This window comes from Aedes aegypti, chromosome 2, assembly GCF_002204515.2.
Source record: "Aedes aegypti strain LVP_AGWG chromosome 2, AaegL5.0 Primary Assembly, whole genome shotgun sequence".
Lineage (NCBI taxonomy): Eukaryota > Metazoa > Arthropoda > Insecta > Diptera > Culicidae > Aedes > Aedes aegypti.
The window spans coordinates 433,359,524-433,374,222 of NC_035108.1; the positions used below are offsets into that span (position 1 = coordinate 433,359,524).

Sequence of the window (14,699 nt, forward strand, 5' to 3'; positions counted from 1 at the left end):
GTTCGGTTGATGTTTTGGCAGTTCAATTCCCTTTCACGTGAGGCTGTATGGGTGCCAGGATCGTTCCAGTAGCGGACGCTCTCCGGCTCTTCTCAGGACCTGCGCAATGGGCCCGATACTCTCAACAACTTTTCAATCCGTGGACCAGTATAGCACACTGGGAACGTGCACGACGGCGATAACAAAGGAACGAACTCTACCCTATAGGAGGAATCTTGTTGTCGAACACGGCGGATATTGGTGAAAAATTTTGTGACGGGTTTGGAAACTTGAATTTTAATAACAGGGGATTATTAGTTGAAATGGAAGTGCATTCCTTGATTTGGACTGAGTCGTTACACAGTGAAGGACGGTGGAAAAGGATCAGGATTCTAGTGCTTCAGTGATCTGTGAACTATAATAGTCAGCTGGTATTTATTCTTATGATTATAATTAAACTATATAGTTGTATATTTTGATCAAATGTGATTCAATTCAAATCTATTAGATAAAATACTAAATAAAATTTCCTTAAAATTAGAATCTAAATGCGTAGATGCAAGCAAAGTACTAATTGTGTCTTTATTTTTCTTAAATTCTCCTTTCAGGATCTCCACTGGAAGATACATCCCACACAAAGTGTACCCCGACCAAGTGTGTTCTGGTGACAGTGTGTTGGTGGGAGTTGTTTTATCAGATGAATCTGATCCTGTTGTTGTTGGAAGCGAGAGAAGCGACCGACCAAACCGACGGATGCTGATGTGCTGTGTCTTTGTTCGCAGTCTTCGTAGACACGCTGAATGAGCGATTCAACGCCACACGATTAGCTCAGCTTGCCGCGAAGTAGCATTGCTAGGTCGGTAGTGTAAAATTAGTGTAGGTCGCCAACCCTGGCGAAAAAGCCCTCTTTATGGAATCGAATTTGAAAATCTAACTGCCCAGCTGTCGAGCTGGTCCCCCAGATGAAAGTGAAAGTGCATGTGTGAAGTGTTTGAATATTCACGAAGAAAGGAAAAGTGATCCAAGTGTTTCCGCAGAAAGTTAGCCTCGATTTGCCTAATCGCCAAGTGATAGCGTTAGTAGTGTTTGGCAAAAATCTTTCCCCAAGAGCTCGTTTCGATTTGGATTGTGTTCATAATATGTACGGAAAGCGAAAAGATAAATGCTCTCCAATCAATCCGCTCCAATAGAGAACACGGAGTGGAACCTAGTGCAAAACACCTCGTCAGACTCGGCGCAAAAAATCGCAATACATAAATAAAATCCATCATCCAGTCCAGACTAGCCGTCAACCAAAGGGGAAGCTCTCGAATGCGCCGTGATTCAGTCGCACGGATGCAATGGTGATAATTCATTCATTCGTTTGTCGTCGTCCGCGTCCGCGTCGCTGATGTGGTGTTCCGAAGAACCCCCACAGTCGTTATCAGTTCAATAGAGAATCGTGAATTGTCCCCAAGCCCCCTGTTGGATTCATGGGGCTGTTGTGTTGACGGGAGTGAATGGTTCCGGAGTAGAACGTCGACGATGACGCCGCTATGACGAAGACCATAGCTACGCTTTCGAGGACTACGGTGACGGTTCAACAGACCAGAAATTCAAATCGCACTCGAGTGCCCTGGATTTTGTGAACCAACGGATGTCAAAAACAAATACCCCCCTCTCCAATTTGGAAGAAGTAGAAGTATAAGTGCTAGGCCAAAAGTTCCCCCGAAAATTTACCAAGCAGGAGTGTATCCATTCGCGAGAAGAGCCAATTAAGTTCGATACAATAGCAGCTCGGTAGAGAAGTTTTGGTGTACCTACTAGGGAAACGGTCCCGCAAAAATAAGTGAGTGCATGCAGCAACGAGTGCGCGGTTGTTTATTATTTCATGTTCGATTGCTCCTCGGTGCCGGAGAAGGAAAAAAGAAAAATTCACCAACCTTCACTATAGCGAATCAGTCGTCGTCGTTCAACCTCTAGTTCGGCCACCAAACGCGGGCCCGGGTCTGTTTTGGCTGATTGGCGCTGATCGACGGAGAGGAGAAGAGACCGTGTCTCGTCGGCAGAGGCCAGCCAGGGGGCGGCGGTGGTGGTGTTTGGAAAATGTTTCTAAAATGTGGATTAATCGTTTTCACTCTTCTCGTCATCGACATCGAAAGTGGTAAGTTTGCGTTTTTTTTTTTCTCGGTTTTATTTGTGTGTGGGGATACCTAACGATGTTTCAAATTTGGAAGGCGTCGAATCGATAGTTGATGCCAGATTGTGAACGGGATGATGGTTATTGTTGCGAATGGGGGAGAGCCCAATCGTTACCACAGACGAGATGGAAAACAGAATTTTTTGCTAACAGATAGATGTTTGCGCAATTTGTTGATTCTGTCGTAATGTATGAGATCACTGGTTAGTTTTGTGTCAATCTAGAGAGGTCACTCGGGGGCAACCGTTTGATTGACTCAATATACTCTGTTTTTAGTTGCATGGTAGGATGTCTGCAAAGTATCTATTTCAAAGAAAATTCAAGAAGGAAATAGTATATTTTTTAGGGTAAATTCTGTGTAAAGGTCATGTATTGTGAAATTCTGGGGTAGCCCTTTGGATCTTTGGAGTTTTTGTCGGATTTTTCAAGTTTTACAAAAATCAAAAGACGGGGTTGATAGTCTAATGGCTATCGCTACTGCTTCCCAAGCAGGAGGTTGTGAATTCCAGCCCTGCTCCAGTAGTATCCTTACGATCGAATACCACATCCATCACTAACAAAACACTCCTACTTCCAATGTAGCTGTAGAAAATGCAGGAAATTGTCCGGGTTTCAAGTAACAATGGCTACCTAATTAACATTCCCTCTTCTCCCCCGATGGACATAAGGACGCAGCCGGCGCCGTTATCAATCTAGAAATATTCGCGGAAGTGTTGTACATTAAAGATAGTAAACATAGGAAAACCAAGCTCCATCTGAGTGTTTCTCTGTGAAATACCACTATCTTGATTGACCACGGAGTAGCAAGTACGAAATGCATTATCCATCAGTTGATGGTTGATCGTTTTTTCAACGATTCTTTTGCAAAAATCAAAATAAGGGACTTTATTTTTCTACTACTTGGTTAAATTACATCTAAAATAAAATGGATTATGCTAATCAGCTCAAAGCTTCCTAAGAGCACATTTACAGTTATTAATTGCAAGTTTTCACGAATACAGACGTTTTAAATAAGGCTTATCTTCACATTCGCAATTATCAACCCGAGACTAGAGATAGATTATTTTTCAATTTCAATTCAATTCAAATTCAGGCTGGGTAAGCTTCTCAATCTCCAACAACAAACCCATAATGTTCCGCAGATTATGTCATTTTTGTCAGGTACTCAGAAATTCCATAATCAAAAGAACTTTTCGTGAACTTTCCCAAGACTGGCGGTTAAATTTTATTTAGGAGTTCAGTAAAACTTCAGTTCAGTTAGTTTTCTTTAATTATACTTCAGGAAGTTAATTGAAAACTTGAACTTTTGAGCAAACATGTATTCGCTGCAACCCTTCTTTCCCAAAACTTTGATCAATTTCATTTATAACCATAACACGTTTTTGTCAGGATTACTTCAACAAGCATTGTTGCTTCATATTTATTATTATTATTAGTATTATGTTTTATTTAAGACACTTTACCATTTGTCATGGCATTCGTGTCTGATTAATATTAATTGAATATCAATAGTTATATGATTCTTTTGGAATTATTGAAACATTCAGTCTTTCCACATCTAATTTTTCGCATACGCAGAGGATTGGTTAACAATTAGTAATGCACAAAACTCATCTGATTTGATTTGTTGAGATTCTATGCAGCCATGGAGCTTTCATAAGAAATGAAAGATTGAATTGATCGAGAATTTTGCTTCTAATTTATCTGGCAATTCCTTTTTTTGTTTCTGTCAGGAGTTCCACCAAAAGCTCCCAAAATTTAACCAAAAAATATCAATGAAATCCGCCTACAATCACTATCGAACATTTACCCTTAAACATTTCGACAGAAACATTCAGGAAATTCGCCGGATAAGTGATTTGATTTCTAATTAGAACCTGTTTTTGGTTTTCAAGTTGAATACCGGTCGGATAACTGTTATAAAATAATTAAAATAAGCATAAAAAAAGAATAAAAATAAATTTTACTTCATTTCAAATTGCTACTGTTCACTACATTTTAATATCTATTTTCGTTTCTAGACATTTTTACTTGTAGTTTTGAAGACACTTATTAGTCACTAATTGGTCACTATTTTGATTATGTTAGTCACTGAATTCAGATTTAAGTCACGATTATTTTATTGTCTGACAACTACAAGTCCTGGTTTTTTTTTAAATATTAACAGCGCTTTTCCGCGATCTCAAGAACTTTAGGTGTACTATCACAATTTAGAATACCTTCGATTTATTATGAGATTCTGTAAACCTTTTTGGTATAGTCTTTTAAGATTCTCTAGATACGTTACGGGGCTTAGATAGCCGTAGCGGTAAACGCGCAGCTATTCAGCATGACCATGCTGGGGGTCGTGGGTTTGAATCCCGCTGGTCGAGGATCTTTTCGTAAAGGAAATTTTCTCTATTCCCAGTTGGGACGTAACGTTTGTCCCAGTTGGGACGTAACGCCAGAAAGAAGAAGAAGATACGTTACTTGGCCAACAATAGTAAACATATTAGACGAATTCCTGGATAATATCCTGCAGGAAATTACGAAGAAATTCTTGAAAACCCTCTGGTGGAATCACTGGAAAAAATCAATGAGCAATCATGGGACGAATTTATTGAGGAGTGCTGGAACATCTCTGGAAATATTATTAGACTGACTCCCAGGATAACGCGTGTAGAAATCTTTAAAACAATATATGTAGTCGCTAAAAAAATGATAACCTCAACCAGCGCAGTTGCTGGCTAGTGTAGTGTGCTATTTCAATACATAAAAAAAACTATGCGCTCTCGGGCTAGGCATTGCATATATATAGAAAGCGTTGTGTTTGGATGGGCATCTAATTCTTCCGAAAGAGGTGCACTTTGTGAAAAAGGACCACGTGATTATTGAGCTGAAATCGAATTCAGGGTAACTTCTGCGTTCATGAGTCCTCTCATGGCGTAGGGGTAACGCGCCCTAACTAGAGGTCAGCGAGTCGTGAGTTCGATTCTCACTGAGAAGACGTGTAACTTTTTCGCAAAACTTCACATCAATTTGTCTATTTAATCCAATTGCAAAGTATATGTAATGTTTAGCTTTTCGGTAGTTGTTAAATTTTTTTTTTTATTTAGAAACTCATATGATTTATGTAAAAATGCTGGTATTTCGATAGTTATCCTTAGAAAACTACGAGAGTTAAGAGACTGCGGTATGAATCTTGATATTATTTTTATTGAATAGTAAGAAAGATTTATATGATAACTCAGAGGTTCTGATGGTTTTTCTATATGTATAGAGGTGAACCAGCGCTGAAAGCCCCAATGAATAACAATAATCTGGGACTTCTGACGGGTATTCTTCGATACAAGTGGAAGTTCTGGGATTTTCCTCTACTTTCTAGGATTTTCATAGGAGTTGTATATCTCGTAGATATTCTGAGATTCCGTTGAATCTCAGAATATCTACAGAACATTTTGGCATCATGTCAAAATATGTTATGTTGCCAAAATCGAATCGTGCCAAAATTGAGTGATTGTTTTTGTTAAAATTTTTATTACTGTAATAATGATCACGTATTATTTATATCTATTTTGAACATGGTAAGCCTCAAAAAGGCCCACAGAAACAATCTCAAAACAGGATTGGTGACTGATCCATTTTTCATGAGCATATCCGTAGTCCCAAAGGATATGTTTTGTATTGAGTAATGTATAACGAATAAAACTAATCATAAAACATCGTACATAACTTACGTAACGCATTTTAGTTCATCAATTTTTTATAATAAATTTGAAAAATGAGGGACGGTGTCTTGATTGAGCGTTACGTAATTAGAAAGGAGGGGGTTCAAAAAAACGTCTCTTTCAGTTAATAGGTTAGGAGGCTTGACAAAAAACCCCGGCCCCTAATCTATCACGAAGTGACATCATTCTTACAGAATTTGTACAGCCATTTGTAGATATTCTTGGATGAAAGCAATCAGCATTCCTGGAAGTATTTTTCAACAAATAACTAGAATATGCATAGAGAACTAACAAGAGCTTCCTAAAGAAACCTTAGAACAATTCATGGATTAACCTAACACCGAGTATACACTGATGAAAATATTTAAATGTCAATGTAGCGTAAACTAAAGAATACAGTAAAAATAAACCACATTCATCCATTGTTACAGGATCGTGTTTAATGTTCAACTAAAGATGCTTAAATGTTACATGTCGTGTAAAGTTCATTCGATTATAAAATAAGGACTGTTCATTTTATAAAGTGAACATCTTGTTTATGCTATATCTTTTTTATTTTTTTTATAAAATCGTAATCGGTTTTCTGTGCATCGTTCAACTAGTATCCTACAATGTTACGAAAATATAAAAACGTAAAAAATACTTTTGGTTGAAGAACTAAATAGTTTTTCCAAAAACTCCAAAGAAAAACTGTTCGTCAAAGATAAGCATTATCTTTCGCATGAAAAATACTTTATTTTTTTTGAACAACTTGCATGCTGGTATACTTTACTAGTCTATTAAAGGTAGAGCTTTAAAAAAACATCAATAATATTCCATCAATTTCTGACATTAGATCACTTTAGTGATTTAATACTTTTGGCCAAATGTGCTGATACACCATCCTTTTGCTCCCAGCAAAAAATAAAAAATAAAGCAAAATCGTGTTAAAAATTGGTTTAGATTTCTGAAGAAACTATATATGTATGAAAGAGATCTAAATCTTGAGTTTTAACCGCATTCTTAGGTACAAATGTTACTCTTTATGGTCGTTTCATTGAAAAATTCCATGAGTTTAAAATCATCCACGCATATTTAACGACCGAGAACAAATTGTAAGCATTTTTCTCCAAATATTTTGATGGGTAATCTCAGAATAACACATTTCGAAAATAATACAAGGAAAATACATTCAATTTCATTGAAGCAGTGTTCCCAATTTTGATGATTGTTATTGTGCTTTGAGAGGTCTACTGAAAATAAAGCATTTGTTTTTCTATTGTGCTTAAAACAGGACGTGGATATTTAGGCGTAGGGTACTTTTCATATTAATACTATATTAGTACTTCCGCCAGGACGTACTTTAAACCTTAAAATTTTAAGTAGATGAAAAAAACGAATTTAGTACTATACCATTTAATTCCACTAGAGTTTGTATCCTTTGACAGATACGCGTATTTCGACCTCAACTGTAAGGCCGTCTTCAATGTCGTGTACTAGACTTAAAATTTTACTTGTGTGAGTTCCAATTAAATTTAAAATATTTGTCTCTAAAAAAATCGATGAAAAATGATTTTTTGATATCTGGTAAATGGTTGTTAAAAAAATCACTGGATATTTTTAGCAGGGTTCTAACGGATGATGCTTTCGAAGAACAAGTCTTTTTTTTAAATACAAAATATAGAATGTCGAATTTTCTAGCCAATTTCTAAAAATCATTTTGATAACCTCCAAAAATCAAATCAAATTGATCATTTTGATAACCTCCAAAAATCAACCGTTCTAAACGTTATAGCTTATAAGCGTGAAATTTAATTATTTTGGTAACTTTTTCATTACCACAACATTGTACAATACTATTCAAACGATGTACAGAAAACCGATTTCGATTTCATTGATAAATTAAAAAGATATTGCATGTGCAAAGTGTCCACTTTATAAAATGAACAGTCCTTAAGAGATTGGTTGTTGACATTTTCTTCAATTTATTTTCATGCTCCAAATATGTAGGGGAAGTGTACCAGTTATGGTCATAGTGGTTCCCTATTTGGCCATATGCAAAATTTGGATAACTTTTATATTTTTAATCTTTTTCAATGTTTCAACATCAAGATTTATCCTTTACTTTATTGCTAAAACACAAAAGATTTTTCAAAATGTGTAGGCGTTCAAGATATCACGGCGAAATAGGGAACCACTATGGCCACAACTGGTACACCTACCCTACATGAAAATAATGAAATTTACAAAATTGTTTAGCTGTGTACGCATCCGCATCCACAAAGCTTGCTTGTTATAAACAGCACGAGCGTTGTGCTGCAGGCGATGGCCGGCATTCCTACAGAACTCTCAATGCATACTGTCTAGAAGTTCTTGGTTGAATTGACGTGAACATTTATCCAAGATATTGAATTCTTCAAAATTATAAGACGCTAATACCCATGAGTTTCTCTACGTTGAATCATTTATAAAGAAACTTTAGCGTGTTAAATAATTATACAATTAGTCCGGATGTTTCTAGATTCGATGATATCCACTTTGAACCACTGCTATGAATAGCAAGTCAAACTGAGTTGATATCAATATCAACATATTTTCCAATGATATTTCAGCTGCAAGAATTATACAGAACGACTTTTTTGCTTAAATTAGGTGAACGCACAAAAACTTTTCGATACATTTTGTTCATGCCTACTTTTTACATACTTCCGATCCATGACAATACAGAAATCAGTAGCTTCTTCCTATAAATTCTGTTAAGCTACTTCTGGAGTCTTTATTCCACTGCGAAGAAACCAATGGACAGATTCTAAAACTGCGAAGAAACCAATTAGATAGATTTTCAACACTTTGAATTTTCAATACGAAAATTATAGAACAATATCATTGGATGTTGAGTTTCGCAGTTTGTGCTAGTTTTTGTCAAAGCTGACTGATTTATTATTTGATCAAAATTTATATCCTTAAAATTTTGATCAAATAATAAATCAGTTATGAAATTGATCTAATAAATTATCTTGAAGCTTTCTCAGTCTTGTATCAATGACCAACATGAAAACAGTCAGTTTCTATTTGCTGACAAGGATTCCATAAATTTGAAAAAAAAAAATCGTTTGTTTTACCCATGGTTTTGAATGGGGACGTGCCTCTGATTGAGATCCTTGAAAAGTGTTTAGGTACTTAGGGTTTGTTGGCAAGATTGAATTTCTATTAAAAGTAAGGGCACATTTTTCATGACATCTTTTCAGGAATCCTTAATGGAATCGAAGCGATAATTGATCAGTTGCTTTGGAAATTCAATAAAAAAAATCAGTGCATTGAAATAACGTTTTTAGTAAATTTAAAAAAATGAGTTTAGGCAGACTTTTTTTTAAATTTTGAACAAATTTCTAGCGTTTAGTACAAAGCTGAACTAACACAGTTTTGTCCAAATAAATTATGGGCACAATAATTAAAAATAGCTTTTTTGGCGAATTCCAGGAAAAACTGATTCGGATTCTTGAAGAAGCTTTATTTTGATTACTAGCCTAAGTCCGTGATCTATGAACATGATCTATCTATCAGATCAATTGAGATCTATAAGGAGATTTTGAATGGATTTATACAGATTTACAGCAAATTGTTCCTGCCATTCCCAGCGTATTGCTTGTAAGATCCACATGGAGACTTTTTTGATGGATGAATAAATGACAAGTTCCTTTGGGTATTATTGGTCAGATTTTTATTTGTTTCTTGACGACAACCTTGGGAAAATATTTGATGGATTCCTGGGAAAAGCTTGTTTGGAGTTATGTCATTATTTTTTGCGAGTTAGAAATAAAATGTTTTTGGCGAGTTTTAGTTTCTGTCATACAGATTTGTCTTTGGACCCATCTAGAGTTGCCCCATACCATGTCCCCAGGAATCAGCTATGGACCTTGTCTCACGCATAATTTTGAAGGCATTCTTAGTAGGAGATTCGCTGGCCATTAGTAACATTGTTGATTTGAGATCTGAATTAAGATACACAGAGTTGATTTTGTTTATACAATTCCAAAATATTTCCGGATTTACTATGAATTCTAATAACAGCACGGCATCCTCCTTAGTTTGGTTCTTTCGATTGAAAATAAATACTAGTAGGTTATTTCTACCATTACCAAATATTTACTCAACTGTGAAATCAAATGCGCTTTTTGACAAAAAATGAATTGATAAATTTAAAACATCAAACATTTGATTTAAGTGAAACTTTGGCAAACTTTAAGTTCTGACAATCCACAAAAGTCTGCGTAAAACATCCACCAACACTAAGGTGTTTTAGATTTTTAAGCACAGTATTTTAAAATATTCTTCATTTTTTTCATAGTAATGAAGTTTAACATATTTGGCCGTTTTGTACATCTTACATGTGTGTATATTTGCTAAATGAATGCTTGTGCTTAGTGAAAATACGCTTGCAAATTTCCATAAAGAATATGAGTTATATCATAAATAAACAGAATGGTTAGAACGGACGTAGATTTGCATTCAGGCTCAAACCAAACGGTACGTTGTATCATTTCTGGAAGGCAACAACGCCACAAAAAGTTATTCTTGTGGTTTGAAGTTGTGGCTCGACACTACCCACTTCTATCAGACAGAAGCCTAGACTGACATATTAAATTAACGTAACAATCATCACACGCTGAAGCTGCATAAACTATGCCTGCACTTATTATAACTCACCCCATTCGTAATAGTGGAAAGCAACAACCCAAACGGCATTGTACGTTCCGTCCTTTTCACAATGCAATGTTATCAGAACAAAAAAAAAAGAAAATAAACAGCCACAGCCTTAGTTGAGGCGACATCAGCAGCGACCATCGCTGCAAATCGAGGAGCTATCCGTGTTCGCGGTTTCACTTTTTTTTTTTTTTTTTTTTTTTTTTTTTTTTTTTTTTTTTTTTTTTTTTTTTTTTTTTTTTTTTTTTTTTTTTTTTTTTTGAATTTCTTTATTAGTATCATTCCAAACATTACATTCATTTCTTATATCTAGGTGTTCTGTGTTATTTGACAACACTATCATCCTAATTTGGTAAAACAAATTTAAGATTTAATTAACATTTTGTTAACAACATATTACATTTCATTTGCCGTAGCAGTTCAGTTTTTTTTACAGGTGAGTTGATTTCACCAGCTTATAAGAGAAAAAAAACCGTTTTAAATATACTTAACCTAACTTTACCTAAAAATATAACGCATTAATCGTGGCAATAGAAGATTGTAACGATTTTTGCCTGAAATTATTAATGATTGTATTTGACATTTGTTCCAATGTTTCAACATTGGATATTCTATGTAACTCATTGGTACTATACCAGGGAGGAAGCCTCAGAATCATTTTCAAAATTTTATTTTGAATTCTCTGCAGAGCTTTCTTCCTGGTATTACAACAGCTAGTCCATATTGGTACAGCATACAACATGGCTGGCCTGAAAATTTTTTTGAATATCAAAAGCTTGTTCTTAAGACAAAGTTTTGATTTTCTATTAATAAGGGGATAGAGACATTTTACATATTTATTACATTTGGCTTGAATGCCCTCAATGTGATTTTTGAAAGTTAAATTCTTATCTAGCATGAGCCCTAGATACTTAACTTCATCTGACCAATTTATTGGAACCCCTCTCATCGTGACAACATGTCTACTTGAAGGTTTCAAATAAAGAGCTTTTGGTTTATGTGGGAATATTATTAGTTGAGTTTTGGAAGCATTAGGAGAAATCTTCCATTTTTGCAAGTATGAAGAAAAAATATCCAAACTTTTTTGCAATCGACTACAGATGACACGCAGGCTTCGTCCTTTGGCGGAGAGGCCTGTGTCATCCGCAAATAAAGATTTTTGACATCCTTGAGGTAACTCAGGTAAGTCAGATGTGAAAATATTGTATAATATTGGTCCCAAAATGCTGCCTTGAGGAACACCAGCTCTTACAGGAAGTCTTTCAGATCTGGAGTTTTGATAATTTACCTGAAGTGTACGATTTGACAGATAACTTTGGATTATTCTAACAATGTATGTTGGAAAATTAAAGTTTTTTAATTTTACAATCAAACCTTCATGCCAAACACTGTCGAATGCTTTTTCTATGTCTAGAAGAGCAAGACCAGTAGAATAGCCTTCAGATTTGTTGGAACGGATCAAATTTGTTACACGTAAAAGTTGATGAGTGGTCGAATGTCCATGGCGGAATCCGAACTGTTCATTGGCAAAAATTGAATTTTCGTTGATGTGGGCCATCATTCTGTTCAAAATAACCTTTTCAAAAAGTTTACTGATGGAGGAAAGCAAACTGATTGGACGATAGCTAGAAGCTTCTGCAGGATTTTTGTCTGGTTTTAAAATTGGAACAACCTTAGCATTTTTCCATTTGTCAGGAAAATATGCTAATTGAAAACATTTGTTAAATATATCAACTAAAAATGATAAGCTACTTTCTGGAAGTTTATTGATGAGGATGTAGAAAATTCCATCATCGCCAGGAGCTTTCATGTTTTTGAATTTTTTAATAATAGTTCTCACTTCTTCCAAATCAGTCTCCCAGGCATTTTCGAAAACGTTTTCTTGATTGAGAATATTTTCGAACTCCTGAGTAACTTCATTTTCAATTGGACTAGTAAGTCCTAAATTAAAATTGTGCGCACTTTCAAACTGCATAGCAAGTTTTTGAGCTTTTTCGCAATTAGTTAGTAATAATTTGTTTTCCTCTTTCAATGCCGGTATTGGCTTCTGAGGTTTTTTCAAGATTTTCGATAATTTCCAAAGGGCCTAGAGCCAGGGTCCAATTGAGAAATTTTATTTTCAAAATTTTTGTTTCTTAATTGAGCAAAACGTTTCTTGATTTCTTTCTGCAAATCCTGCCATATAATTTTCATAGCAGGATCGCGAGTGCGTTGAAATTGCCTTCTCCTCACGTTTTTAAGACGGATCAAGAGTTTAAGATCATCGTCTATAATCACGGATTCAAATTTTACTTCACATTTTGGAATTGCAATGCTCCGGGCTTCAACAATGGAATTTGTTAAAGTTTCAAGAGCATTGTCAATATCAAGTTTAGTTTCTAAAGAAATGTTAACATCAAGATTGGAGTCAACATACGTTTTATATATATTCCAGTCGGCTCGTAAATAATTGAAAGTGGAGCTGATAGGATTGAGAATCGCTTCTTGGAATATTTGAAATGTAACAGGGACATGATCAGAATCAAAATCAGCATGAGTAATCATTTGGCTACAAAGATGACTAGAGTCGGTTAAGACCAAATCAATCGTAGATGGATTTCTAGAAGAGGAAAAACATGTGGGGCTATCAGGGTATTGAATTGAGAAATATCCTGAAGAGCACTCATCAAATAAAATTCTGCCGTTGGAATTACTTTGAGAATTATTCCATGACCGATGTTTGGCATTAAAGTCACCAATGACAAAAAAATTTGACTTATTGCGAGTCAATTTACGCAAGTCAGTTTGGAGCAAATTAACTTGCTGCCCAGAGCATTGAAAAGGCAAATAGGCAGCTATGAAAGTATATTTACCAAACTGTGTTTCAACAGAAACACCTAAAGTTTCAAAAACTTTAGTTTCAAATGATGAAAACAGTTGATGTTTTATACGCCTATGAATGATGATTGCAACTCCCCCACATGCCCCATCAAGTCGATCATTACGATAAACAAAAAATTTAGGATCTCTTTTGAGTTTAGATCCAGGTTTTAAATACGTTTCGGTAATAACTGCTATATGCACGTTATTAACCGTAAGAAAATTAAACAGCTCGTCCTCTTTACCATTCAGAGAACGAGCATTCCAATTTAAAATATTTAAATTATTATTTGGATCCATTAGAAAAACGTAAACCAATAACAATTTGATTTGTAAATTTTACACCTACTTGGACTGCTTCAGTCATAGTGGTGGCTTTGAACATTGCATCAATCATTAGATTCAATTGTTCAGTTAGAAAATTAAAATCAGAGGCAGACATGTCATGTGATTTCCCATTGGAATTTCCGGTAGACGAAGAAGCGGAGTTACCTGTGGCGGTAGGGTTTTTTTCCATTTGATTTGAAACAAGTAGAATGGGTACCCATGGATCGAACAGGGGAGGAGTTAGAATTTCCTGCTACGATATCGGCAAAGGATTTACCGTGGGTAGATACATTCGAAATAGAAAGATTCGAACGGCTACCCGACGGAATAAAATTAGTTTGTGAATGAGCATGATTATGATCTTCCTGATGGGTATGATTCATGATCAAGCGATCGTTAACTGAAAAATGAGCATTGTTCGATACTCTACCAGGCAAATTCCGGAAACGACCGTTATCGTAACGGATATTATCTTTCATCTGCCTGGCACGAGCCTCAATGACCTTTTTGCGTGAAGGACAATTCCAAAAATTGGACTTATGGTTAGCCCCGCAATTACAGCATATGAACTTAGTGGTATCTTCCTTCACTGGACAGACGTCTTTGGCGTGAGAAGAACCTCCGCAAATCATGCATTTAGCATCCATGCGACAATTTTTTGTACCATGACCCCACTTTTGGCACCGACGGCACTGAGTGGGGTTCTGGTAATTTCCTCCAGGTTTCTGGAAATGTTCCCATGTCACACGGACATCAAACAAAAGTTTTGCTTTTTCTAAAGCTTTAATATTATTTGGATCTTTTTTGTTAAAGTGAACTAAATAAAATTCTTGAGAAAGCCCTTTCCGAACAATGCCAGATTGGGTTCTCTTTTTCATAATGATTACTTGGACTGGGGAAAATCCAAGTAAATCATTTATTCCATTTTTGATCTCTTCAGGTGATTTATAGTCACTTGAGAGACC

General features: G+C 35.6%; 1 protein-coding gene across 6 annotated transcripts in view; it reads left to right on the forward strand.

Moving 5' to 3' along the window:
- LOC5575585 (disintegrin and metalloproteinase domain-containing protein 10) overlaps positions 1-14,699 on the forward strand; it is a 290,899-nt gene that overhangs the window by 37,752 nt on the left and 238,448 nt on the right. For 5 of the 6 annotated variants that reach the window (XR_002500943.1, XR_002500942.1, XM_021847790.1 and 2 more), the window contains exon 2: positions 588-2,122. Coding sequence is in view for 4 of the 6 variants with exons in the window: in XM_021847790.1 (XP_021703482.1) it covers positions 2,065-2,122 (58 nt within the window). In the remaining 2 variants the exon portion in view is untranslated. Of the gene's footprint in view, positions 1-158; positions 411-587; positions 2,123-14,699 lie in introns of those variants that run through there. The other variant, XM_021847791.1, reaches the window with a different exon arrangement.